General features: G+C 42.6%; 1 protein-coding gene across 1 annotated transcript; it reads left to right on the top strand.

The window, feature by feature from the left end:
* Nucleotides 1-392: 392 nt before the first annotated feature.
* LOC135611582 (anthocyanin regulatory Lc protein-like) lies at nt 393-23,870 on the top strand. Its single transcript, XM_065107219.1, has 7 exons — nt 393-520; nt 10,782-11,036; nt 21,168-21,264; nt 21,406-21,420; nt 21,542-21,598; nt 21,700-22,668; nt 22,886-23,870. Exons 1-7 carry the CDS (start codon nt 393-395, stop codon nt 23,414-23,416), a joined length of 2,052 nt encoding a protein of 683 aa, XP_064963291.1. The 3' UTR covers nt 23,417-23,870.

A 23,870-nucleotide genomic window follows, 5' to 3' on the forward strand; every position in this document is an offset into this window, starting at 1 on the left:
TATCTTTTCCTTTTGTGGTCTAAGGGTCTAAATTGTGCCAGATAAAGAAGGTAACAAAATTCTTGAGATAACATATTAAGCTCCAAGAATCCCCCACTTATTCATTTCAAGACCTCCCAACATTTACTACTTTTTGATGGATTTGTCTCTTCATTACTGCAACCACCGGAGATAGTGTCGTCACTATCCCCATAATGAAAATACCATGGAATATGATCCTCTGATGATAATAAAGTTTCTTTCGTAGGAGAGGCTCCATATCGAAAATGACGATTATAATTAATTATGATCTTCTGCAATTTATTGGGTTAGAAGACATGGTACAGAAAGATAATTACTTCTTCTGAGATATAATCGGTGGCTTCGGTGGAGATCTGGTCTTGTGTCAAGAAATGGCCGCAGATCCGGCGATTCACGAAGAATTGCTAGCGAGGCACATCAGGAAGCAGCTTGCTGCCATCGTTACGAAGATGCAGTGGAGTTATGCATTCTTTTGGTCTGCTTCCACCACGCAACCCGGGTAAGGAAGCTGCTCCAACTTCTTTGTCCCTCTTAAATTTATTCTTACTTGCTACTATCTTGTTCTGTTTACTTAATCGTTCAAATTCTTATATTTTTTCATGTGTTTATATACTTAAAATTTTTTATTCTTGTGTTAACGTTCTTAAAATTTGGAATTCATGCAGACCACAGCTTCTTTACTTATTTTAGTCCATTGATCTTTATTTTGCGGCACGATTCACTCACATTAGACTATTAATCTTTACTGCACTTTGTAGTATGGCACTCCCATGAAGAATTTTGTTGAGCTCTAATTTTGAATATTTGTTTTTGCTAATGATATTGTTCACAGAAATGCTTCCTTGTAGATCAAATTGTATCATGACAACATAAACACAACGACACATAATTTTAGTTGGTTGGGAACTAAAAACCATTCTACCAGCATTTGATTCTTTTCCCATGAGAGAAAGAATCATCAAGCGACTATAGTTTTTCTTTTTTTCAACAAACAAAATTATATTAGCTAAACTGTAAAATTACATGAAGAGCTTTGAAACTGACAAACTAAAAGGACCACTCTCCTGGGAAAAAAATAAAAAAAAAGCATGGGTTAATCTAGTATGTAAGCTAGCCATCTCATTCCCTTGTCATAAGAAAGGAATCAAAGCATCCAAGATGACAAATATCTTCAATAATATTTTTTATCACCCAAGAGGTGGGAACAACCATGCACATGATTCGCACCAATGTCTTGAGTCTGACTCTATGTGAATCATCTTTGACTCCACCCTGAGCAATGATCTACAAACCATCTTTTGGCAACAGTCACCTCGTAATAAAGGACACTTTCCTTTTTAATATACTTGCACTTAGTCAATAGAGATTCACTAGTATTCCACCTGAGGCCTATTCTAAAACACTTGGTTATAAACTTACCCTTACACAATACCATTCGAGTGTTTGGCCATGTCATGAGTTGGGAACAATGCAATTATCTTATAGAAATGTCATGCACAGATGTAGACTTATGCTTAAAAATAATCTCATTCCTAACCTTCCACGGCCACCATAGTGTCACGGACTTAGCTGGTTTTGCCTAAGTTGTTCAGCACCCTTACGTGTCCGTCCGCAAAAGTCAACCTCCCCGAAGACTCCCACGGTCCCTTAGGACCCACAAAAGAGAGAACGAGTTAGAGAAAACGCCTCATTCGGGATCCACAAGTAAACATTTCCGAAAACACTTCATAGACAATGCAAATTACAAACATACTTTACAAGCTCTGAACAGTTGCACAACAAAGGGTCAAAATAGTCTATTACAAACCAAAAATCTCTCCCAAGTGTCCACATGACACAACCTTTATTTACATGCCTAAAACGACCACCAAACCCAACTAAAATGGAACTAGTAAACCTTCGGCCGTCCCTCTACATGCTGTGCAAAGCTTGAACATACCAAAAGATACGGACATACATCAGCATTAAATCAAACATCCTATTTAGAAGTTTGTCCGTGACATTCTCCCCCATTTATTCCTTCGACATCCTCGTTGAAGGCTTTGCCGACACTGCAACTCCTTGCCTTTGTTGAGTCTTCAATCTTCTGCTCCAACTGCAATGCGCCTCCTGGCTCCTAGCTGCTCTCCGCTGTTGTTTTGGTGTAGTCGAACCTTTGATACGCCATGCTGCTTCAACTCACCGATGACTCTGACTCTAGTGTGGGGCTGGCTGACTTGTGTTGATCCCTGTTGGTTCTTGCGGATCCTCCAGATGAAGGAAAAGACCATCCTTACTGCGCCAGTCTCTCAAATGCCTCATGCTGCTTGAACTAGGTGGATACTTGTTGGAGCTTTAACGAGCATCGTCTCACAAACTTCTGAAGTTTTGGGTCCTTCCTTCATAAAATTTGCCCATTGACTCTTCTTTCACTTAGTTGTCACTTCCAAGTAGGTTCGCATCACTTCCGCTTTCGATTAGCATTTCGTTGGGAAATGAAGCGGACAATCACTCTCAGTAGCACTGATCATCGTTGGTGAGGATTTGACAACTATTATCTTCCATTATCTTCGAAGGGTCTTTGAACCTATGCAGAGCTCCTCTGTTGGGTAGATAAGAGAATTGGGGTACTCGGTTTCACCCATTCTCTTAAGAGTAGAGAAGGCAAAGGTTACTCAACTTCGCCCGCCTCCTCGAGGTTGTATTCCATTTATCGAGCTGGTTACTGACCTTCGCCTACTCTTTGCTCACACTTCTGAAGCATTTGAAGTGTTTACACTCCTTGCATTGAGTTAGTTACTGTGATTCACCTTCTCAATGCCATCGAACTTCTGGAATGCAGGAAGTTTTTATCCTAACTTGGAGTAATTCTCTAATAGATTTGGTCGCCTTTAGGATTGTACTGTCTTCTTCATCAACCCTGCCGCCTACTCTACTGAGTAGCAAAGGTACAACACCACGTACTGCCTGCTTCGTTTCTTGGTTGTGCACTCTTGCATGACCCGAAGTCCTTTACTTTCGGCTATCTTGATGAGAAGCTCATTGACACCAGTCTTACGAAGTTCCTTGGCCTCTACCCTTCAGCCTTATCTCGGTACTTGGAGTTTGCCTCTATATGCTCTGCCTCCTTGACCCCTTTCACGACCAAGCGCTCTCCCTCCATGAGAGCAAGGGATTAATGACTTTCGCGGAAGTCCCGCCTCTACGGTACCATGGTGCTGCCATGCCCATGGCCCTACTATCCGTCGCCTCGCATCTAGATCCCTTGTTGTCACAATCAGTAGATATGTCTCTATGGCACTCCTCCGAGTCCACCTCCATTCTAACTGATACTTGATTTTGGGAAGCTAAGTCCCTCTAGACTCGTCGTCGCTTCCTCGCCTCTTTCGACCCCCTACTTCAACACCTTTGTGTTCTCTAAGCAGCTCCCTTTGGTCGATGGAAAGACATACTGCAACTCCCATGCATAACCTCTACCATCACATTGTAGGATTTGCACTGATTCTATTCTCCTTAGCTTCCTTGGTAGCCACGTTCGCTTACTCGACCTTGTCCTCTGACTTGCCGAGCTCCCTTAAGCGAATATGGGCTCTGGAGCAGTCCAACTCTCTAGCTGCTTCAATCATACCTCTGCATAATCAAGTCCCTCCCATGGGACTCACTGGTACTTGCATTCGAACTTTTCCCTTGATGGAACACAACCCCCATATGCTGATGACCAAGGCTTTTATCCGATACAAAATTCGATGCACGCACAGAAGACCCACCTCTGCAGTACCATGGCCTTCACTCATTGAACCCATAGCCCTTCTTGTCGTCGTGTTGTTCATCGAAGTGGAGCTTTCGGTAGCTCCTGATCATACCTCCGTATGATATAGTCCCTCACGGGACTATGTCGTGTGTATCACATTGCCACGAACTGTTCCACCATGATCCGCTGCACCATGTCACCTCCTAGTGACATCTCCATTGCATTTTGATCCTTGTGGGATGAACTCGAGCTGTGATCCCTCCATGTGTGGCCTCTGCCAATACATCGCAGGGTCTCTTCCACCTTCGATTTTGTTCGCTCCTTTCGCAATCGACCTTCATCCACCCACTCTTGGGTCACACCTAGATGAAACACCGCTCTAGGACAGTCCTTTGCCTAGTAGCTCCCTAAGTCCCCCGACTTTGCTGCAATTAGTGCACCATTATCTGGATCCTGGGCCTCTACCCCTACCAGCACAATTTTCGCTGCGCACCGCTTCCTTCATGGCAACTTAAATGGCAACACTATGGCATATTCTTCAAGAGTACCCATCTCCGCGTCCTCTTGCCCTGTGCCAAGGCCTTTTAAACTCAACTTCGCATCCGTAAATTGAGTCGCCTTAGTTCCTCCATCAAATGCTTTTCCGAGATAAGGTGCATGTGCCCAGAAGCTCCCTTCGTCTTTGGCACGATGCAAGATGAGTCCGCTCTATCAGAATGAAGGACCCATGGAACAACATGATCTTGCTCTTGCCTCTGCAAGAGTTCATGTCCTTGACCTCTGTCCAAGGAAAGCACTATGCCTCCGCTTCATGTTCCAACTTTTATGCTGGCTCCCTTCATGCGGCTTGGGTACTTTGCCAAGTTACACCCAAGTTGCTCCGCTCCTCATTTTTGCATTGAGTTGATGGTGGCCCTCGCGCCCACCATTCCAAGGGTCAGCCCTCCCTTGAGTCCGATCTCTATATCGACTCCAAGTGTGCCTTCATTTGTGTTGCTTTGGGTCGCTCCCCCACTTGATCTTGCAATGCATCCACCAATACATTCTCTCAAGTGAGATCATGCGACGACTCCTCGCCGCTTGCTCGGTCCATTGAGCTTCGTGGAGTTGTTGTTTGTTGAGGTACCCCTCCTCAACATGTATGGACTGTTACACATGATTCTCCCTCTGGAGAGCCGAGACTTATCCCTCTTAGATATCTATCCCATTGGAGCAACATTTCTCTTCATTTCGGAGACCACCATCCCCTTGGACTACTCTGATTTGCTGAACAAATTATGCATTGTTCTGCCTCTTGCAAACGCACTTGCTAGATTGTAACTCCACGTCAATACGGCCCCCGCTGCACCACTCAAGGCCTAGCAACAAGCTGAACTCACTGCACACTTCAGCCTCCTACGGACGTATCATTCACATGCCGAAGAGAAAGTTTCAATGCTCCATGGCACCGAGTTTTGGTCGCCTTGGGATGGCCGCGAACATTCCATCGTCCACATACAAGCCCATGCATGAGTACCAAATTCTTTGAGTTAGCAATTCCTCTCACCTCTGTGAGCTTTGCACAACTCTTTCGGTCGCCAAGCAACTTATTCCACCTTGCATGGTCTCATCCTTTACCAAGCGCCTTGCTTGCCTTGAGCACCATCAAGTATAGTTGTCAACGTTGAGCCGTAGCTCAAACTCAGCCATCCTAACCTTTGTGTGCTCCGCATTCTTCCAAGCTTGCATGTTCTCGTGGTGCCTCTTGTGCGAAGAGTTGGCCATTCCTCTGAACGCCAATCTCAGATGTCCACTCCTTCGAGCGACTCCTTTTCCCTACATCTCCCTACTCGTTTTCCCTCAAACGGTCGTGCGTGTGCTGACTGCCCTCAATGCAACCCCGCTAGGTCCCCCACGTTTGCATGCTAAGTGTTTTTATGAGTGCTTGTCCCGCTCTGATACCATCTGTCACGGACTTAGCTGGTTTTATCGAAGTCGTGCGACACTCTTGTGTGTCCGTCCGTAAAGGTCAGCCTCCCACGGTCCCTTAAGACCCACAAAAGAGAGAATGGGTTAGAGAAAATGCCTCATTCGGGATCTACAAGTAAACATTTCTGAAAACACTTTATAGACAAAGCAAATTACAAATATGTTTTACAAGCTCTGAACAGTTGCATAACAAATGGTCAAAATAGTCCATTACAAACCGAAAATCTCTCACAAGTGTCCACATGACATAACCTTTATTTACAAGCATAAAACGACCACCAAACCCAACTAAAATAAGACTATTAAGCCTTCGACCGTCCCTCCACATGCTGTGCAAAGCATGAACATACCAAAAGACACGGACATACATCAGCATTACATCAAACATCCTGTTTAGAAGTTTGTCCGTGACAATAGAGTAGTGATGATGATAGTTTCAAAGAGTAACCTAGGATCTCCCCTCGTTTGCACACCCTTATTAATCCAATCACCCTCATGCCATACCGGAAAAGAACTAAAATATACACGAAGTTTTTGCTCTATAAGATTCCAAAGGTCACTTGCAAAAGAGTAGTAAAAAAAATAATGAGAAATCAACTAAGGTTCCAATAGATAAAAAGGACATAACTCAGTATTGCACATATCCAATCGGGCGAAGGCGATGAAGAAGTTTTCAGCAAAATACCTGAATCCTATAGGTGGCATTGGCAACTTCCACAACCTACCCATTGGTCATCATTCATCACAGAATTACTTGTTTAGCAATGCAAAAACCAATTAGTAGACTTACATGAAATAAAACCTTTATTATCAAGCTTCCAAAGCTAAAAATCATCATATGACATAAGGGCAAAATCCATTTAACAAATGACCTTCAATAAAACACTCCCAATGAGAAAATTTAACTTATTCAAATTTCATGAACCAATTTGAACTAAATCTGAAATCATACACGAGTGTTCTAGCTCAAGAACATTACAAAAAGTGAGCTTAAAAGAAATCAGTAAATCTAAAATCCAAAGATTAAAAAAAAAAACTCCAATCGTAGAACAATTACCCACAAACAATGAAAAAAAATTATGTAATTTTTTAAAATAATAAAAAATAATCTCTAATAAAAAATAACTATCTTTAGAAGAGAATTACAAGTTCCAAGGGTTAACACCACCACACAACCATACTTAGCACTAATCACATCAACTCACAAGCTCTTAGCCCTACTCCCAAAGCAATTTTCATAATGTGAAGATCCTTAATGTCGAATCTCCTCTCATTCTTAGGGAGGATGACCAGCTTCCAAGGTAGGATATGTAAATCATAAGTTCTCGCCATTTCCCTAATAAAACTTTCTAACATCTCTCATAACTTTATTAAGAATAACATTCAATATCCAAGAGACACTCAAGGAATGAATAGGAATGAAGTTCAACACAAAATTAATCAAAATAGTATGACCCACCAGCGATAAATAAGTTCTCTACTAACTCTCAATTTTATCAACAATAGGCTATACCAAAGGTGAGACTTACTAATTCTTCTAAGAGCAATAAGGAACCCTAAGTACTCATAAGAAAAACACCCTTCCTTAAATATAAAAGCATTACAAATGTCCCTCCTAATGCTTTTAGGGATATGAACCCGAAGTACTTAGAAGAAAAACACCCTTAAACATAAAAGCATTACAAATATCCCTCCTAATGCTTTTAGGGATATTCTTCGAGAAGAAAATTTTAGACTTAGATAGATAAATTCTTTAATCTTCGTAGGATTATTAATCTTTGGAATGAAAAGAAGAAAGGTTTTGGTCTAATCAGAAGGAAGCATAATGTGATCAAAGAAGTCCTGAAAAACTTGGATCAAGGAATCTGAGATAACATCCCAATAAAATCTATAAAACTTTATAGTGAAACCGTAGGTCTAAGCCTTTTCCCCGAACTAACATTCTATCAAATTTTATTACGACTAAAAGGTTGAATCAAAGAATCCAAGATGCCCTAGTGAAGAAAGGTCGACCAAGTTGCGTACGACACAACACACCCGTCATCTTTCCAAAGCTGGGAGTAAAACTCAATAAACTCATTCCTAATAAGGATAGGGTCAATAAGTATCCGCCACCAGTCTTGACATGGTGAATGAAAATTTTCCTCCTACACTAAGTGACCACAACATGATAATACTTTATGTTTTGATCTCCATCACCAATCCACTTGATTTTAGCTTGAGACCACAATTTCAAATTAATTTGCATTATATATCTATTGTAAAGACAAGAGAGTTGAAGCCCATCCGACTCATAAAGATCACCCTTAGACTCTCTAAACTTAAGATAGGAGATATCTTGCTTAGTTGACTCTAAGGCCTCATGAATCTTTCCCAGACTATGCTTATTCTTATTAAGACAAATATCCCCTAAGCCTATGTAACTTGCAAGAAATGTCATTTAGATAGAATGGCATGCTGAAAATTTCATACATGTTGAAAATATTGCATACATCATCATATTTAATCTAAAATTGATGAAATTTAAATAGAGGAGAAGAAGGGCTTCTTTGCCCATTAACATGAAACAAACGGGGGACAATTATTATTGCAAACACAAGGCAAGTGAGAAACTACTATGCACCAAACATATCAAGCCAAACATTATTAGCATAAACCCTATCAAGTCATATAAGAATACGAGCACTGTCTCGATAGCTATTACACCAAGTAAACTTTAGATCGATAAATCCCAAATCTGTTAAACCCGAATTAGCAATAAAGTTATTGAAGTTTCGAAGAATTCATGGTGAAACCCTACCACAAAATTTGTCAAAAGCTGAAACAATACAATTAAAATCACACATAAGAGCCCAAAGAAACTCATGCAGATCAAGTGATTCTAAGTCATTCCATAATAAATTCCTATTGTACAAAGAAATACCCGCATAAATCCTAATAAAAATTCATGAGTCATTTCTCTCATCTTACATAATGGCAGTATGAGAAGAGAGCACCTGGATATGAATAAGTTCCAAAGCAAAGCAATCCCTCCCGATGCACCCTCCACAGATATCGCCCAGGAGCACCATCCACGGCCTAGCCTACATGCCATCCTACGTGCAGTATTTGCATCGGAGTGCATGTCTTGCAAAAAAACCAACTTAAAGCCCCTACAATTCCAACTTAAAACACTCACAGTAAAAGAAAATGAAAGTCAACAAAACACAATCATTTACGTCCACAGCCCCTTTGGGACTTGACTCTCTCTACAAATGCTTTCATACTATATTTTGTCATTGCTCAACTCCCTAATCTGCTCTGGAGCAGATGGTACCCAATGGATTTATCATCCACTTCAATCTTCGGGGAGAAGGTAAAAGGGAAAAGGCGAGCAAAGATAGCCAAAATGGGCTAACCGATGCTGCAAGAAACTCAAAACTGGTTGATCTGTCCGTAGCATCCATGTGGGACTCTACGTGACCCTGCCCCTGGGACTCCAGGTGGGAGCAGGAGGGATTTCCTTCACATCTGACCTTTCCTCCACCGCCATGTCTCACCCGATAGGGACTAAGAACATTCGCTCAGACGATGTTCGACATGCCCGCACCAAAAGCACACACTAGGAAGGTTCTCGTATGAGCAAGGCTGAAAGAAGCTGGTTTGCTAGTCCCCAATCCTCACGCCCTACAACAGAGGGATGGTGAGATCAACCTAACACATACCCTCACAGACCTGTTCTGCTCCATCTTCAGAGAGCATTCGTCAACCTTTAATGGACGACCCAGCGCATTCATGATGCCCAAAACCCCTTGTCTACTCCAATACTCCACGGGCAGTCCATGGAGTTGGATCCAAATAGGGGAGGTTTTCAACGTTTCAAATACGAGGTTAAAATTCAGCCACCAAGAAAAGATATGCAAGGAAAGATCACGGATCAGAAGTAAGCACTGAAATCATATCCACTTCAGATTGAAAACGAAACAGAAAGAAGTCATTGGCTAAATCCAAAACTAGAGGCATAGAAGACACTTTCCACGTTTTGGAAACAAAGTCCCTCAAGATGTGCAGTGGAGGAGAAACTTTTCCACAAGGTTGAAGTCCCAGGGCTGCTGCCTCCACTGCCTCATAATCTTCTCATCGTATCTAACATTGGAGGAGATCTTGATGCAATCAAAAGCAAACGTCGAATGAAATGAGTAAGAAACGGTATCCTTATAATGGCCAGCAAGCAGGTCCGTCCAAGATACCCTTTTACCTTCACCTTCACCACCGTGCCAGCAGCAATCGGATGAGGAGGTTCTCCCGTGCCCCCGGCGGACAGAGGACCGAAAGGCAGTGCCGATTCCCTCGCGCCAGCAGCAATCGGTTGAGCAGTTTCACCGCCGTTAGGCGCCACCGCTCTAGCAGCATTCAACTGCGCCGATCACCCCGCGCCCCCAACGGACGGATGAATGTGAGACATGCGCTCCCCAGCATCTTCTCTAGCGAGCGAAAGTGCGGAAGATCGGAGAACCTTAGAAATAGCGGGCGAAATTAGGTGGGGAGCCGCGAGCGTAGACGGAGTAGCCGACGGAGGGACCGACGACTGGGGAGCCTCTGTGACAGCCAGCGACGCTTCAGGAGAGCGAGATGCTGACGGCGATGGGGTTTCTCCATCACCCCCCACGAATTCGCAGAGCTTCTCTCTCTAGACAAAATCATCGAGCGACTACATTAAACGTGTGCAATTATGGAACGATAGCAGGTTGTCATAAAAAGGAAGGTAGTGAGCAGTATATTAGATAAGATTCCTCACCTTGGTTTCTTCCTAGACTACCGTATAGAAGAATGCCAGTTAACAGACCTATGTCATGATAACACTGCACAGAAAAATGGTCCCGTCTTATCAAATATCAATAAAATAGGATGTGCAGACTTTCTACCGTATGGTAGAGCAAAGAGGGCTGTTCTTTGTCCCCCTCCTCTAGATAATATGGTGAAATTTACATTTCGTCTTTGCTTCGTGAATCTTTTTTATCAATTGATTGTTTCATGTGATTTGAGCTTTTTGCCATAATTTCGTGTTAATTTGTTTTGTCAGTGCCTTAGAATGGTACGGTGGATTTTATAATGGTCAAATAAAAACAAGGAAGATGATTCAACCAATAGAACTTGAAGCTGACCAAATGAGCCTTCAGAGGAGCGAGCAACTGAGGGAATTGTATGAATCACTTTCATCGGGTGATAGCAATCAGCAGATGAGAAGGGCTTGTGATGCATTGTCTCCGGAGGATTTGACTGATGCAGAATGGTACTACTTGATTTGCATGTCCTTCGCATTCAATATAGGACAAGGGTACTCTCTTTTCTTAAAAATCTAAAGTTGTCTTTCTCCCTGTCATTATATCTTTGTTTTATGGTCACTTCAAGATTCTTTTTATTATCAAATGCAATTTATCTCGTATACATGTCATCAGAGTAAAGAAGTTGGCTTTGTATATTTGATTCAAGAAATAAGTCTCTAATTCTGCATGATTATGCTAATGTAAGATAATGATTACTGGACAACTAAGATATCATGATTAATTTCCTCCATCATCATTTTGATGATTATAGTTGAGACTGGTTCTATCGCATACCATCTGCTTTATCTATTGCTACGATGTTTTAATTGTAAAACTTTTATGGACGAGGTCGTACATAATTATCTCAGTGAAAAATAGTGATGAAGGATTGGATGAGTTTGAATTAGAGTTTTGCCCTTCAACTCTACATGTGATTGAAATTATTCTGCAAGAGATTTTAATTTTGACTAGAAGCTAAGCTTTGTATCTCTTTTCTAAGCAACAAACAAAGTTATAATGTTGAGGAAAGTATACTTTCCAAAGCATGCTAAGGGAAACTAACACGGAACACCTACGTGACTGCCCTATTTTGTGTCGGTGGCTTTCATCCCTTTATGCTATTTGGTGAATCATTGCTTTCCGATGATTGTGTCTTTTTGTCAGCTCTCGACAAAGTATTTCCTACATAAAGTTCATGTCTTAACGTAAGCAAGACCGAGCATTCGTGTGTGCCGTAACAGCAGTATCGGATTATGTCATTTGAGTTTCTTGTATGTTAGATGCACTCTTACTAAAAGTTCACATTATTTTGTTTTATTATTTATTACCTCGTTGGATTTGTTCAGCAATTTGTATCATACTACCTGACCATGTGAAAGCTTTTTTTATGTTAGGAGAAAAAATTAGAGCTACAAAGAATATGATAAGATAAAATATTTTATGTTTTATTAATTTTTTTTATATTTCATAGCCTAGCATATATGGAGTTTATAGTTGACATATTATATTCATTATATTAATATGAATCTTTTTTTCTTAAAAATCAATAGTCAATTTGATTTATTATTTTATAGATTTTTAATGTGTTTCACCTCTTGATGTAATAAACTTTTTCATGATATCTTGATAAGTTTAATTCTAATATTCTTTCTCCTTAAATTTATTCTATCTAACATACTTTTTAATTATTATTAAAATATTTTAAATTTGAGTGGTCTTGTGTGTTTATCTTAGTAGTTTCACTTTTTTGTTTTTGATATGATCTCTTGTAAAATGAAATTATGTATCGATATACTTTAATCTTTCATAGTAGATAGGATTCTTAGCTAAGGTAATAGCTGATTTGTTACCAACATTAATCTTGGTTGACTTCTCTTATTATATATGAAGTTCTTGGAGTAGTCTTCTTAACCATATTACATGACAAACATAAGAAAATACTACTATATATTTTACTTCACAACTTAATAGAGCAACGATATATTATGTTTTTAAAAATCATATGAATGTGGCTTCACTAAAATAAATTACAAATTTGATTATACTCTTCCATGTAGCTTCCAACCCAATCACTATCACTATATCAAATGAGCTCCAATCTTTTTAATAATAAATAGAATATGCTATGGTTAATTGTCCCATTAATATTATCATAAAATTCTTTTAATGACCTTTAATTGAGATATCTTAGGAGCTTTTATGTATCTATTTATTAAACAAACTCCAAATAATATATCAGATCGAGTGCATGTTAAATATCTTAAACATCCAACTAGACTTTTAGAGTTGGATTAATTGGTTTACCTTCACTTTTCTTAGTCAACTTGGTGTCATATTCCACAAATGTAATAGTAGAGTGACAATCTTCCATGGAAAACTTCTTTAGGATCCCATTTACATAATTTTCTTTTGAGATAATAATTTCTTTATTATCTTGTATAATTTTGATACCGGGGAAATAAATCATTAATCATTAAGCCTAAGTTGGCCATCTCTGTTAGGATCATAAAGACACTAAGAGAGGGAGGGGGGTGGGGGATTAGCACTTTCAAAATAAAATTTTAATTTGAAAATTTGATTAAAAAAAATACATATAAGAAATAAGTTTAACTTAGAATGTGAGCAACTAAATCGGTTAGTAATAGTAAGAAAAAGCATAAAGAAAAATACAAATCAGATTTATAGTAGTTTGGTTTAGGAAAAACATCTTTCTTTTCTTTTAAGATGTTCCTAACCATAACCTCGGCCGCTTTAGCTAGAATTTTCTCTATCACTTTTATTGTTTTAAAAATTTTTATTAGTTTGATTTTTGTTATATCTTCCTCTTTGTCCATGACCTCTTTCTTTTTAAAGATTTTGATTCACTTTTATTTTTAAGAGTAAGCTTAATTTGTAATGCTTACTCTATAGATTTTTCTTCTTCTCTTTTTGTAAGCCTTTGTTTAAGAACTTCAAGAGAAGCTATTAATTATTCTAAAGATATTTATTCTAAATCTTTAGACTCTTTAATTGATATAATAATAAAATTAAATTTTGGATATAGCGATCTTAGTATTTTTTTACAACTCTTTGATTACTTATTTGTTCATCATTTCATCTTATTTGATGAATGATAGAATAATTTTTGAGATGTAATCAGACATAGATTCAAAAGTGTTTTACTATAATTGTTTAAACTCATCTCATAAAAACTTGTAGATAGAGCTTTTTTCCTTTGTCCATACCACAAAATACTTTTTGAAGCATTTCCCAAGTTTCTTTTAAAGTATTTACTGGAGTAATGATCTAGAACATTATATCATCAAGCTCTTGGTAAATCATGAATAAAATTTTTTTCTACTTTTTTTTATCTTTGAGTTAGTTTTACACTTTTGCATTCGTTGCTCCTTTTTTTACTGGACTTAGTTTAATAAATCTATCTTTTACAAACTCTTATATATCTTGGAAGCTTAGAAGGATCTTCATTTAGATGCACCATATATCGTAATTTTTTTTTGTCAATCTAGGGATTTGAAATTGGATGATGCTTGAGGAAAAGGCTATAGCTTAACTTAGTTTTAATGCCAAATGTTAAACTATGTAGGGAGAAGAGATAAACCTATCATACAAAGAAAAGTATGACAAGATAAAATATTCTATGTTTCACTCAAAAACTCTTTATATTTCATAACTCAATAGATGGGGCTTATATAGCCCCCAAATTGTCACGGCCTTAGCTGAAATTGCCTAAGGCATGAGACACCATTACGGCCAAAGACGCGAACTTAGCTTGCGTTGCCTAAGTCGCGAGTCACCCTTGCGATCTTGCTCCGCAAGGATCAGCCTACTTGTAACCTCTCGCAGGTCCCGAAGGACCTATAAAAGAGAAAGTTGGTTAGTTCGAAAGAACGAGCAATGGACAAGTCCCGAAGTCTCGCGAAAAGGGGAAGCTTTACAAGCAATTCAGCGAGCACCTTGTGTGCACAAGAGAAAAGAGGGAGAGGGAGAAAACAAGGCTTTAGAAGGATGAACGAACAGCTGCAAGCCCACAAACAGCCGCTCACCTAGTCCTAGGCACGAAAACAAGTTCCCATAAAGGCCACGTGCGAACTTGCGAAAGAGAGTTCAACGCCCAGTATATAACCGAAGCCCCATCCAGCCCTGTGCCACCCGGGGGGTTCAAAGGGGCTGAGGTGGCTGACGTTTTGGTGAGCGAAGGCAGATTGCAGAAATCAGCCCGCGGCACGCGAAAACGGAGCTGTTTTGGGCTGTTTTGGGGTTGTTTTGCTCGGTTCGGTGAGCGGTCACTTTGTAACGCTGCAGCTTATTCAAACTTACATTTTTACAAGCAAAATGACCCAAAACTAAGAGAAAACATGCTGTCAAGCAGCTGTACATGTAGGTGTGAGCGACGAACGGTTCGTTGAATGGAGTTGCTGCGGGTGCGCGATGACCGTTCGTGACATTCTCCCCCACTTAAACTGTTGACGCCCTCGTCGATGCTTGTTGGTAGTTGTTGAGGACTTCTTCTTCATGTCGCAGGGCGTCTTCGGGCTCCCAACTGGCTTCAGTTCGGGGAAGCTTTCGCCACTTCACCAAGTACTCTATCTGCTCAGCTCCGTTGGGTAGCTTTATCTTGCGGTCCGCCAGAATGGTTTCCACTCGCTTCTCATAGGAGGCTGTGATGGGAGGTAGCCGAGTTGGAACACTTCGGGAAGCATCTTGCGGATCCGAGTGGTAGGCTTTTTGGTTGCTGGCGTGAAGAACGTTGTGAATTTTGAACCACGCCGGCAACTGCAACTTGTAAGAGATGTTGCCTACCCTACTGATAATCGAGAAGGGTCCTTCATACTTGCGCACCAATCCTTTATGGACTCTGTTCCTAAAGAATTGGAGTGATGTTGGTTGGAGCTTTACCAACACCAAATCGCCAACTTTGAACTCTTGCGGTTGCCTTCCCAAGTCTGCCCACTTCTTCATTCTTTTTGCCGCCTTCTCCAAGTAAGCCCGCGCAATATCTGCATTTCGATGTCACTCCTTTGCGAAATGATAGGCTGATGGACTACTCCCAGTATACCCAATTGCCATGGTGTGCGGAGTCAATGGTTGTTGTCTAGTGATGATCTCGAATGGGCTCTTATTGGATGCAAAGCTCCGCTGCAAGTTGTAGGAGAATTGGGCAATGTCCAACAGCTTCACCCAATTTCGTTGATTGGCACTCACGTAGTGCCGGAGATATTGCTCCAAGAGCGAGTTTATCCTTTCAGTCTGGCCATCCGTTTGGGGGTGGAGGCTTGTAGAGAAGTATAACTTTGACCCCAATAATTTGAACAGCTCGGTCCAGAATCGTCCTAGGAACCGAGCGTCTCGATCGCTAATGATATTGTGCAGGACTCCCCAATACTTCACTACATCCTTCATCATCAGCTTGGCCGCCTCCTCTGCTAAACAGTGTAGGGGAGCAGCAATGAAAGTTGCATACTTTGAAAACCGATCGACCACCACGAGTATCGACCCGAGTCCCCCTACAAGTGGCAAGCTTGATATGAAATCCAAGGAAATGCTCTCCCACGGCTTTCTGGTACGGGCAACGGCTCCAAAAGTCCCACCGGCTTCCGCTGCTCCACCTTGTCTTGTTGACAAGTAAGGCATGTTCGAACATATTCCTCCACATCAGTCCCCATCTTCAACTAGTAGAAGGCCCTCTCCACGAGAGCCAACGTTCTGTGAATGCTTGGGTGTCTAGCCCAAAGGGAATCGTGACACTCTTTTAAGAGCTCACGCCTTAAATTGTCCACTCGGGGAACATAAACCCTATTCCTTTTTATGTAAACAAGTCCCTCCTAGACCCAAAATCGTCGTGCCTTGCCTTCTTTGATGAGCTACATCAGGATAACTGCCTGGGGATCACTATACAGTCCATCCCTGATTCGGGAAAGGAAGTTGGAGTGCAACTGACTTGCTTGGCCTCTGCCCTCCAGTTGTACGGCATTCACGCATTCCACTTTCCGACTCAGCGCGTCGGCCACGACATTCGCCTTCCCGGGCTTGTACTCCATTGCCATATCAAATTCAGCCAGGAAGTCCTGCCACCGCGCTTGCTTTGGGGAGAGCTTCTTTTGAGTTTGGAAATAGCTCAGGGCGATGTTGTCCGTCCTCAGCACAAATCGCGACCCGAGGAGGTAGTGTCGTGAAACTCGTAGATAGTGGATCACTGCTGTCATCTCCTTCTCATGCACTGGATACCGGCGCCCGGTCTCGTTGAGTTTGCGGCTCTCATAGGCCACCGGATGACCTTCTTGCATGAGTACCCCCCCAATAGCGAAGTCCGAAGCATCTGTATGGACTTCAAAGGGCTCTCCATATTTCGGCAATTTGAGCACTGGTTCTTCTAGAACATCAGCCTTCATATCTTGGAATGTCATTTCACATTTGTCAGACCACTTCCAAGGCTGCTCCTTCTTCAGCAACTCCGTCAGTGGGGTTGCCCGCTTCGAATATCCCGCTATGAAGCGTCGATAGTAGTTGATGAAACCAAGGAAGGATCTCAACTCTGGCACCTTCTTTGGAGTTCGCCATTCTGCAACTGCTTGCACCTTCGACTTATCCATCCGAATGGAGCCATCATAGATTTGATGCCCCAAGAATAGGATCTCAGTTTGAGTAAAGTAGCATTTCTCCCTTTTCACAAACAAAGTGTTCTCCCTGAGAACCTTGAAAATCGTCCGAAGGTGCTTGACGTGCTCCTCGAGCGTTTGACTGTAGACGACGATATCGTCCAAGTAGACGACCACGAACTTATCCAAATACTCCTTGAATAGCTGGTTCATGAGAGTGCAGAAAGTGGCCGGAGCATTGGTTAAGCCGAAAGGCATCACCAAGAACTCAAACGCTCCATACCTGGTCACACAGGTAGTCTTCGCTTCGTCGCCTTTAGCAATGCGCACCTGCCAATACCCCGACCGAAGGTCGAGTTTTGAGAAATACTTAGCCTTGCCCAATTGGTCGAACAAGTCTGCAATGAGTGGGATGGGATACTTGTTCTTCACTGTCACTTTGTTGAGGGCTCGGTAGTCGACGCATAATCGGAGGCTCCCATCTTGTTTCTTCTGGAAGAGAACTGGAGCTCCGAAAGGTGCTTTAGAGCTGTGGATGAGACCACCGCTTAGCAGTTCACCTAACTGCTTCCTGAGTTCTCCCAACTCTAGCGGGGGCATGCGGTAGGGTGGTCTCGCTGGAGGCTTCACTCCTGGCTCCAGCTCGATGCTGTGATCCACGCCTCTATGTGGTGGGAGAGTCTTTGGCAACTCGGGTGGCATAATGTCTTTGAACTCTTTTAGGACGTTCGCCACCACAGCAGGTTCTTGGATGGCCTCCTCGTTGAGTGGCTCTAGCTTCATAGCAGCCACGAATGTCAATTCGCCTTTTCTCACCCCTTTCTTCAGTTGTAATGCCGAAATGTGTTGGGGCTCCTTAGTTCCTCTCCGAGAGACGGGAACCACGCAGAGGTCATCGCCTCCCATCATACATAGGGAGTTCAAGAATGCCATCGGCACCAACTTCGCCGCGTGCATAAACTCCATTCCAAGAATCACTTGGAAGTCATCCAGTGGCACGGCCATCATGTTGGTGTTTTCGCTCCATGTCCCGATTTTGATGGGAACTCCCTTCGCCAACTCGAAGATTCGCCTGGCCTCCGAGTTCACCGCCTTCATTCGGCTTGGGCTCTTCTCCAAGATCAACCCAAGTCGTTGTGCTTCACGATCAGCTATGAAGTTGTGGGTAGCGCCCGTGTCCACCATTGCACGAGTCGTTTGGTCATTTAGCTTGATGTCCACATACATCAGCTCACTACTTCTTGCTTTTTGTACCTTTGTCTTCATGTTCTCCCCCACTTGACCCCGCATAGCGTTCAACAAATGCATTGCTCCCATTCGGGGTCCTTGCGACTCCTCGTCGTCGCTGCTGGATTCAGAACTACTCGAACTAAGAGCAACAGCTTTGCCCTTGTCCGATCGGGGGGGGGGGGGGGTGGATGGAAGCCGTCAAAGCATTGAGTGCCTGTTTTTGTGGGCACTCCCTCACCATGTGCGGTCCTCCGCACAAGAAGCATCCTCTAGGTTTTGAGGCCTTACCTTTCGGGTTCGGCCCTTTGTGGGAGCTCTTCTTCTTTTATTCGCCCCCGAGCTCCTTCCCTCGAGAATGTTTTGGAGGGCGATTGCCTAAAGATTATTTCCTTCTTGCTGGGTCTTCAGAGGAAACAAAGTCGGTGAGCCTTTCTGCAGCAGCAATTACCCCGACTACATCGGTAACATTCCTTCGATTTAGCTCCTGTTGAGCCCATAATTTCAAACCATCGAGGAAGCTGAACAACTTGTCCTTCTCAGACATGTCCTGTATGTCCAGCATTAGTGCAGAAAATTGTTTCACATAGTCTCGGATGGTGGTACTTTAGCGGAGTTGTCTCAACTTCCTTCTTGCAACGAACTCTGTGTTCTCCGGTAGGAACTGAGTTCTCAACTACCGCTTCAAGTCCTCCCATGTGTCGACTCGACACCGACCTTGTTGGATCTCCTCCCAACGGGTTCGCCACCAAAGTTTTGCATCTCCGTTCAGATACATTGTTGCTATAGAAACTTTGGTACCTTCAGAATCGGGCCTCGTAGCTCAGAAGCATTGTTCCATGTCGAACAGAAAGTTCTCGAGCTCTTTGGCATCTCTGGCCCCTCCACATCCATGAGGCTCAGGTGCCCTCAAATTTTGTGGCGGTGCAACGCGGGTGTTGCTTCCTCCCGCATTTAGTGTTCTTGTGAGCATGACCACCTTTGCAGTGAGTTCCGCCATAACATCCTGTAAGCATGGTTTGCAGTACCGATCCGTACCGCCGATACGGGCGGTACGTACCAGTCCGCCAGACTTTCGGTACGCGGACCATATGTTACCGTTCCGACACTGTAGCAGTACTGTATCAGTACTGTAGCACTGTAGCACTGCTACAGTGCTCGGCACGCCTGAATATACCGCTCAGTACACCTGGGTGTACCGAGCGGTATACCGTACCGTACCGGTACCGAGCCCAGGTCGAAACTCCGGTACGGTACGGTATTGCGAACCTTGCCTGTAAGTGTTGCACGGAGTCTTTGGTGTCATCAGACAGTCGGTTGACTAGGGCCTCGACCTTGTCAATCCTGGACTCCGCTTCCTCTTGCGAGCTCTCTACCCCAACAAGCCTTTGTTGGCCATGGTAGAGTTCCTCCATGCTCGCTTCAAGAACATCCAGGCAGGTTTCCGCCGTTGTGAGTCTCTCCTTGTGACTCTTTTTCCCAGTTAGCGCACCAGATTGCGCTTCCTCCGCTCGCGGAGAGTCGCCAACTTCTCGCTCATCATGTTCGCTGTCGCGCTCCTCTTGAGCGGCTCCAACAGCATGAGAGCGAGTGTGCACATGCAGCCCACCTGCGGCTGCTTGGGGCAAGGGTCCGGCTTGCCCCGTCTTGCTTGATTCGCCACGATGCTTTGCCATGGCGAAGTTGCGAAGTTGGTTCGCTGCTCGCTTGAAGTGCTTGCTCGCTCTGATACCACAATGTCACGACCTTAGCTGGAATTGCCTAAGGTGTGAGGCACCCTTGCGGCCAAAGACGCGAACTTAGCTTGCGTTGCCTAAGTCGCGCTTCGCCCTTACGATCTTGCTCCGCAAGGATCAGCCCACTTGTAACCTCTCGCAGGTCCCGAAGGACCTATAAAAGAGAAAGTTGGTTAGTTCGAAAGAACGAGCAACGGACAAGTCCCGAAGTCTCGCGAAAAGGGGAAGCTTTACAAGCAATTCAGCGAGCACCTTGTGTGCACAAAAGAAAAGAGGGAGAGGGAGAAAACAAGGCTTTAGAAGGATGAACGAACAGCTGCAAGCCCACAAACAGCCGCTCACCTAGTCCCGGGCGCGAAAACAAGTTCTCGGAAAGGCCACGTGCGAACTTGCAAAAGAGAGTTCAACGCCCGGTATATAACCGAAGTCTCATCCAGCCCTGTGCCACCCGAGGGGTTCAAAGGGGCTGAGGTGGCTGACGTTTTGGTGAGCGGAGGCAGATTGCAGAAATCATCCTGCGGCACGTGAAAACGGAGCTGTTTTGGGCTGTTTTGGGGCTGTTTTGCTCGGTTCGGTGAGCGGTCGCTTTGTAACGCTGCAGCTTGTTCGAACTTACATTTTTACAAGCAAAATGACCCAAAACTAAGAGAAAACATACTGTCAAGCAGCTATACATATAAGTGTGAGCGACGAACGGTTCGTTGAACGGAGTTGTTGCGGGTGCGCGACGACCGTTCGTAACAATATGGTACATTACGTTTATTGCATTTAATATAAATCTCTATTTTTCAAGAGACTCTTTCAATAATCATTAGTTAATTTAGTTTATTCTTGTATGGCCCTTAATATATTTCACCTTGATAATCTTAATTCCAATATATCTTAGTTAAATGTTTTACGTTGTTCTTTAGATTATATTCATTATATTTAATATCTTTTTTTTTTTCAAAAGACTCTTTCCAGAATCAATCCTTAATTTGATTTATTCTTCTAGGCCTTTAATACGTTTCACCTCTTGATTGAATGAACTTACACCTTTGATAAGTTTAATTCTAACACATGTTAGTTTTCTATTGTTCTTCAGATTGCCAGGTAAAGCATTTGCAGACAATCAACACATCTGGTTGAACGGTTCTCAATTTGCAAATTGCAAGATGTTTTCACGCTCTCTTTTAGCAAAGGTAGTATACCTAACCAGTTAAAATTTCCAATGTTGTAATTAAATATGTAATTAGAACACGAAGCTAAAATTGGCTACTGCCTTAATTTTTGATATGTTACTCGCGGAATGATTTATTTGGACCACGTCACACATCATCTAGAGTGCATCTATTCAGGTACGATTACAGTCTTAGTTTCAAATGACCAATTACACCGTGATAGTCTCTCTCGATAATCTTTAAGTGAAAATATGTCTAGGCGAGTTATGCTATGATTTGTCATGGCGTCTATTTGCAGACAGTGGTGTGCATCCCTATCATGGATGGTGTACTAGAGCTTGGAACAACTGATCTAGTAAGTTCTATTTGATTGTTCTTATGAAGATTTCAAGTAGGTATTCTGAACTATTATACTTCTCATACAACTATCTCTCCTTTAATTTTATGTGACTTTAGATTTTGGAGGATCCTGCCATCATAGAGAAGATCACAAGTTCTCTCTGGGAGCTACCAAATCCGATTTGCTCTGAGCAATCTATATCCGGTCGTCGAATGGCTGAGAACGACGAAGATCATTTATGCCCTAATCTTGATAATAACATAGATGACTGTATCGACTTGGAGGACCAGAATCTGATCGTCGATCCTCAAACCCAATTGGGCAATGGTCCAACACACATTCCATTTCATTTGTATGCCCCTATCGTACAAACAGAACCAGTCCGATGCATGATCGAGGAGCTACATACAAGCACACGTGAAGAACTAATTGTAGGTTCTTCAGATGGCAGTTTAAATGATGGCTGCCCCACGCAAAAGGTAGAAGATGCATTTGGAGTTGATGGGCTAAATGACATATCTCAGACTCAGAGTAGGCAGTTTATAGATGATGAGTTCAGCAATGTCCTACATGGCTATTTGGATTCTGATGGGCATGAACCGATGTCTTTTGTTCATGTTCAGAGAGTTGTCTCTGGCACTGTGGGAGAAAGAAAAAACAACCAGATTGTTGACGGTGTTCAACAGAGAAGCCTTAGCAGGATAGTTCCACTGGATCTTGATGGTGATGATTCACAGTCTGCAGAGGCAGTTGCTGTCATTTTACAGAATTCAAAACATGTAAAACCAGTTTCAAGCTACCCGAAGATTTCTCATAAATCCAGTTTTGCAATCTGGAGAATTGATATGAACCCACCAAAACCATTCACTAGCATGTCTCAGAAGCTGTTAAAGAAACTTCTAGTGGATATAACATGGTTGCATGACGGACGCCTGCAGAGGCATCAAGAAAATGGGATGCAGGAAAAAACTTGCAAGCCAGAGGGAGAGTCCGATGTACGTCATGTCTTATCAGAGAGGAGGAGAAGAGAGAAGTTGAAGGAGAAATTTCTTGTTTTGAGATCACTTATTCCGTCTATCAGCAAGGTAGTAGAATTAGTTCCTGACGGAAGATATACTTCTAGAGTGGTATCAAATGGTTTTCTCGGTATATTTCTGTTCATGTGAAGTTTCTGACAATTTTTGCCGAATCCAAAATTTTGGTGATAAGCTAGAAATGTTTTGCCTCTTATTTGGGAAAATATATCTTTGACCTTTCACCTTTGTTATAGAATTTAATTTGCTGTAATTATCTTTTTATCAGGTCGACAAGGCATCCGTCCTTGGTAACACCATAGATTATCTGAAAGATCTTAAGAGAAGACTGCTGGAGTTGGAATCCTGCCAGGATTCAGCGGAGCTTGAGATTGCGGAGAGCAGGAAGCATCCTGATGTAGCAAAGCGATCATCTGACAATTACAGGAACAAAGAGATCGTGAATGGCGAGAATTCTTTAGCAAAGAAGCGGAAAGTATCTGACGTCGATAGATCAAATGCCGAGCACCTCTGGATCTCGACCAAGGATAGACCAATCGAGGTAAACGTCACCTTGAAGGACAAAGAGGTTTTGGTAGAGATGCACTGTCCATGGAGGGAAAGCTTGGTTTTCGAGATAGTGGAATCTATAAGCAACCTCCATTTGGATCTGCTCTCGGTGCAATCTTCCACTGTCGATGGCATGCTTTCCCTGGCAATAAAATCCAAGGTTTGGATGCATCCAACAGCCTCACTGGTGGATTGCTTCCTGCTGTGTTTTCTAGTTACTGATTTGCTTTTGGTCTCCACTACAGTTTAGAAGCACCAGTGTTGCCTCACCAGGAATGATAAAGCAATCACTTCAAAGAGTGATGGGATTATAATAGCTGGTGGCATCCTCTTCCCTAATGACAGCAGGTCGTTGAGCCCTTACGGATCTTTCTTCAAGTCAACTGAGCACCAGAGTGTGTCACGTAAGTACGTGCAGGTTCTCCTCGATCTTCAGGGAAAATGAAAGCTAATGGAGTACACTCAGGAAGTAGCTTGCAAGGGATGAGCAGTTGGTTATCCCTATTACTCAGAAGATGGATGTAAACATAATTCAGTGGACGAAAAAGATAGTAGAAAACCTAAAGATGTTGACGTCCATTCATGAATCAGCTTGCGAGGGAAGAGCACTTGTCTTCATGGCAATCTATACTGTGGAAAGAACAATGAATAGGTAGGAGTGTCTATGTTGTCGTCGTTGTTCTTAGCACTATGGTTCCTGGTTT

Source organism: Musa acuminata, chromosome BXJ2-5 (assembly GCF_036884655.1).
Source record: "Musa acuminata AAA Group cultivar baxijiao chromosome BXJ2-5, Cavendish_Baxijiao_AAA, whole genome shotgun sequence".
Classification (NCBI taxonomy): domain Eukaryota; kingdom Viridiplantae; phylum Streptophyta; class Magnoliopsida; order Zingiberales; family Musaceae; genus Musa; species Musa acuminata.

Bases quoted from the DNA above. Each gene is read 5' to 3' on its own strand.
- LOC135611582 (XM_065107219.1), top strand. From the start codon at position 393: ATGGCCGCAGATCCGGCGATTCACGAAGAATTGCTAGCGAGGCACATC. The intron at 11,037-21,167 runs GTACTCTCTTTT...ATTGTTCTTCAG, and splicing joins GCATTCAATATAGGACAAGG to ATTGCCAGGTAAAGCATTTG. The intron at 22,669-22,885 runs GTAGTAGAATTA...TCTTTTTATCAG, and splicing joins TTATTCCGTCTATCAGCAAG to GTCGACAAGGCATCCGTCCT.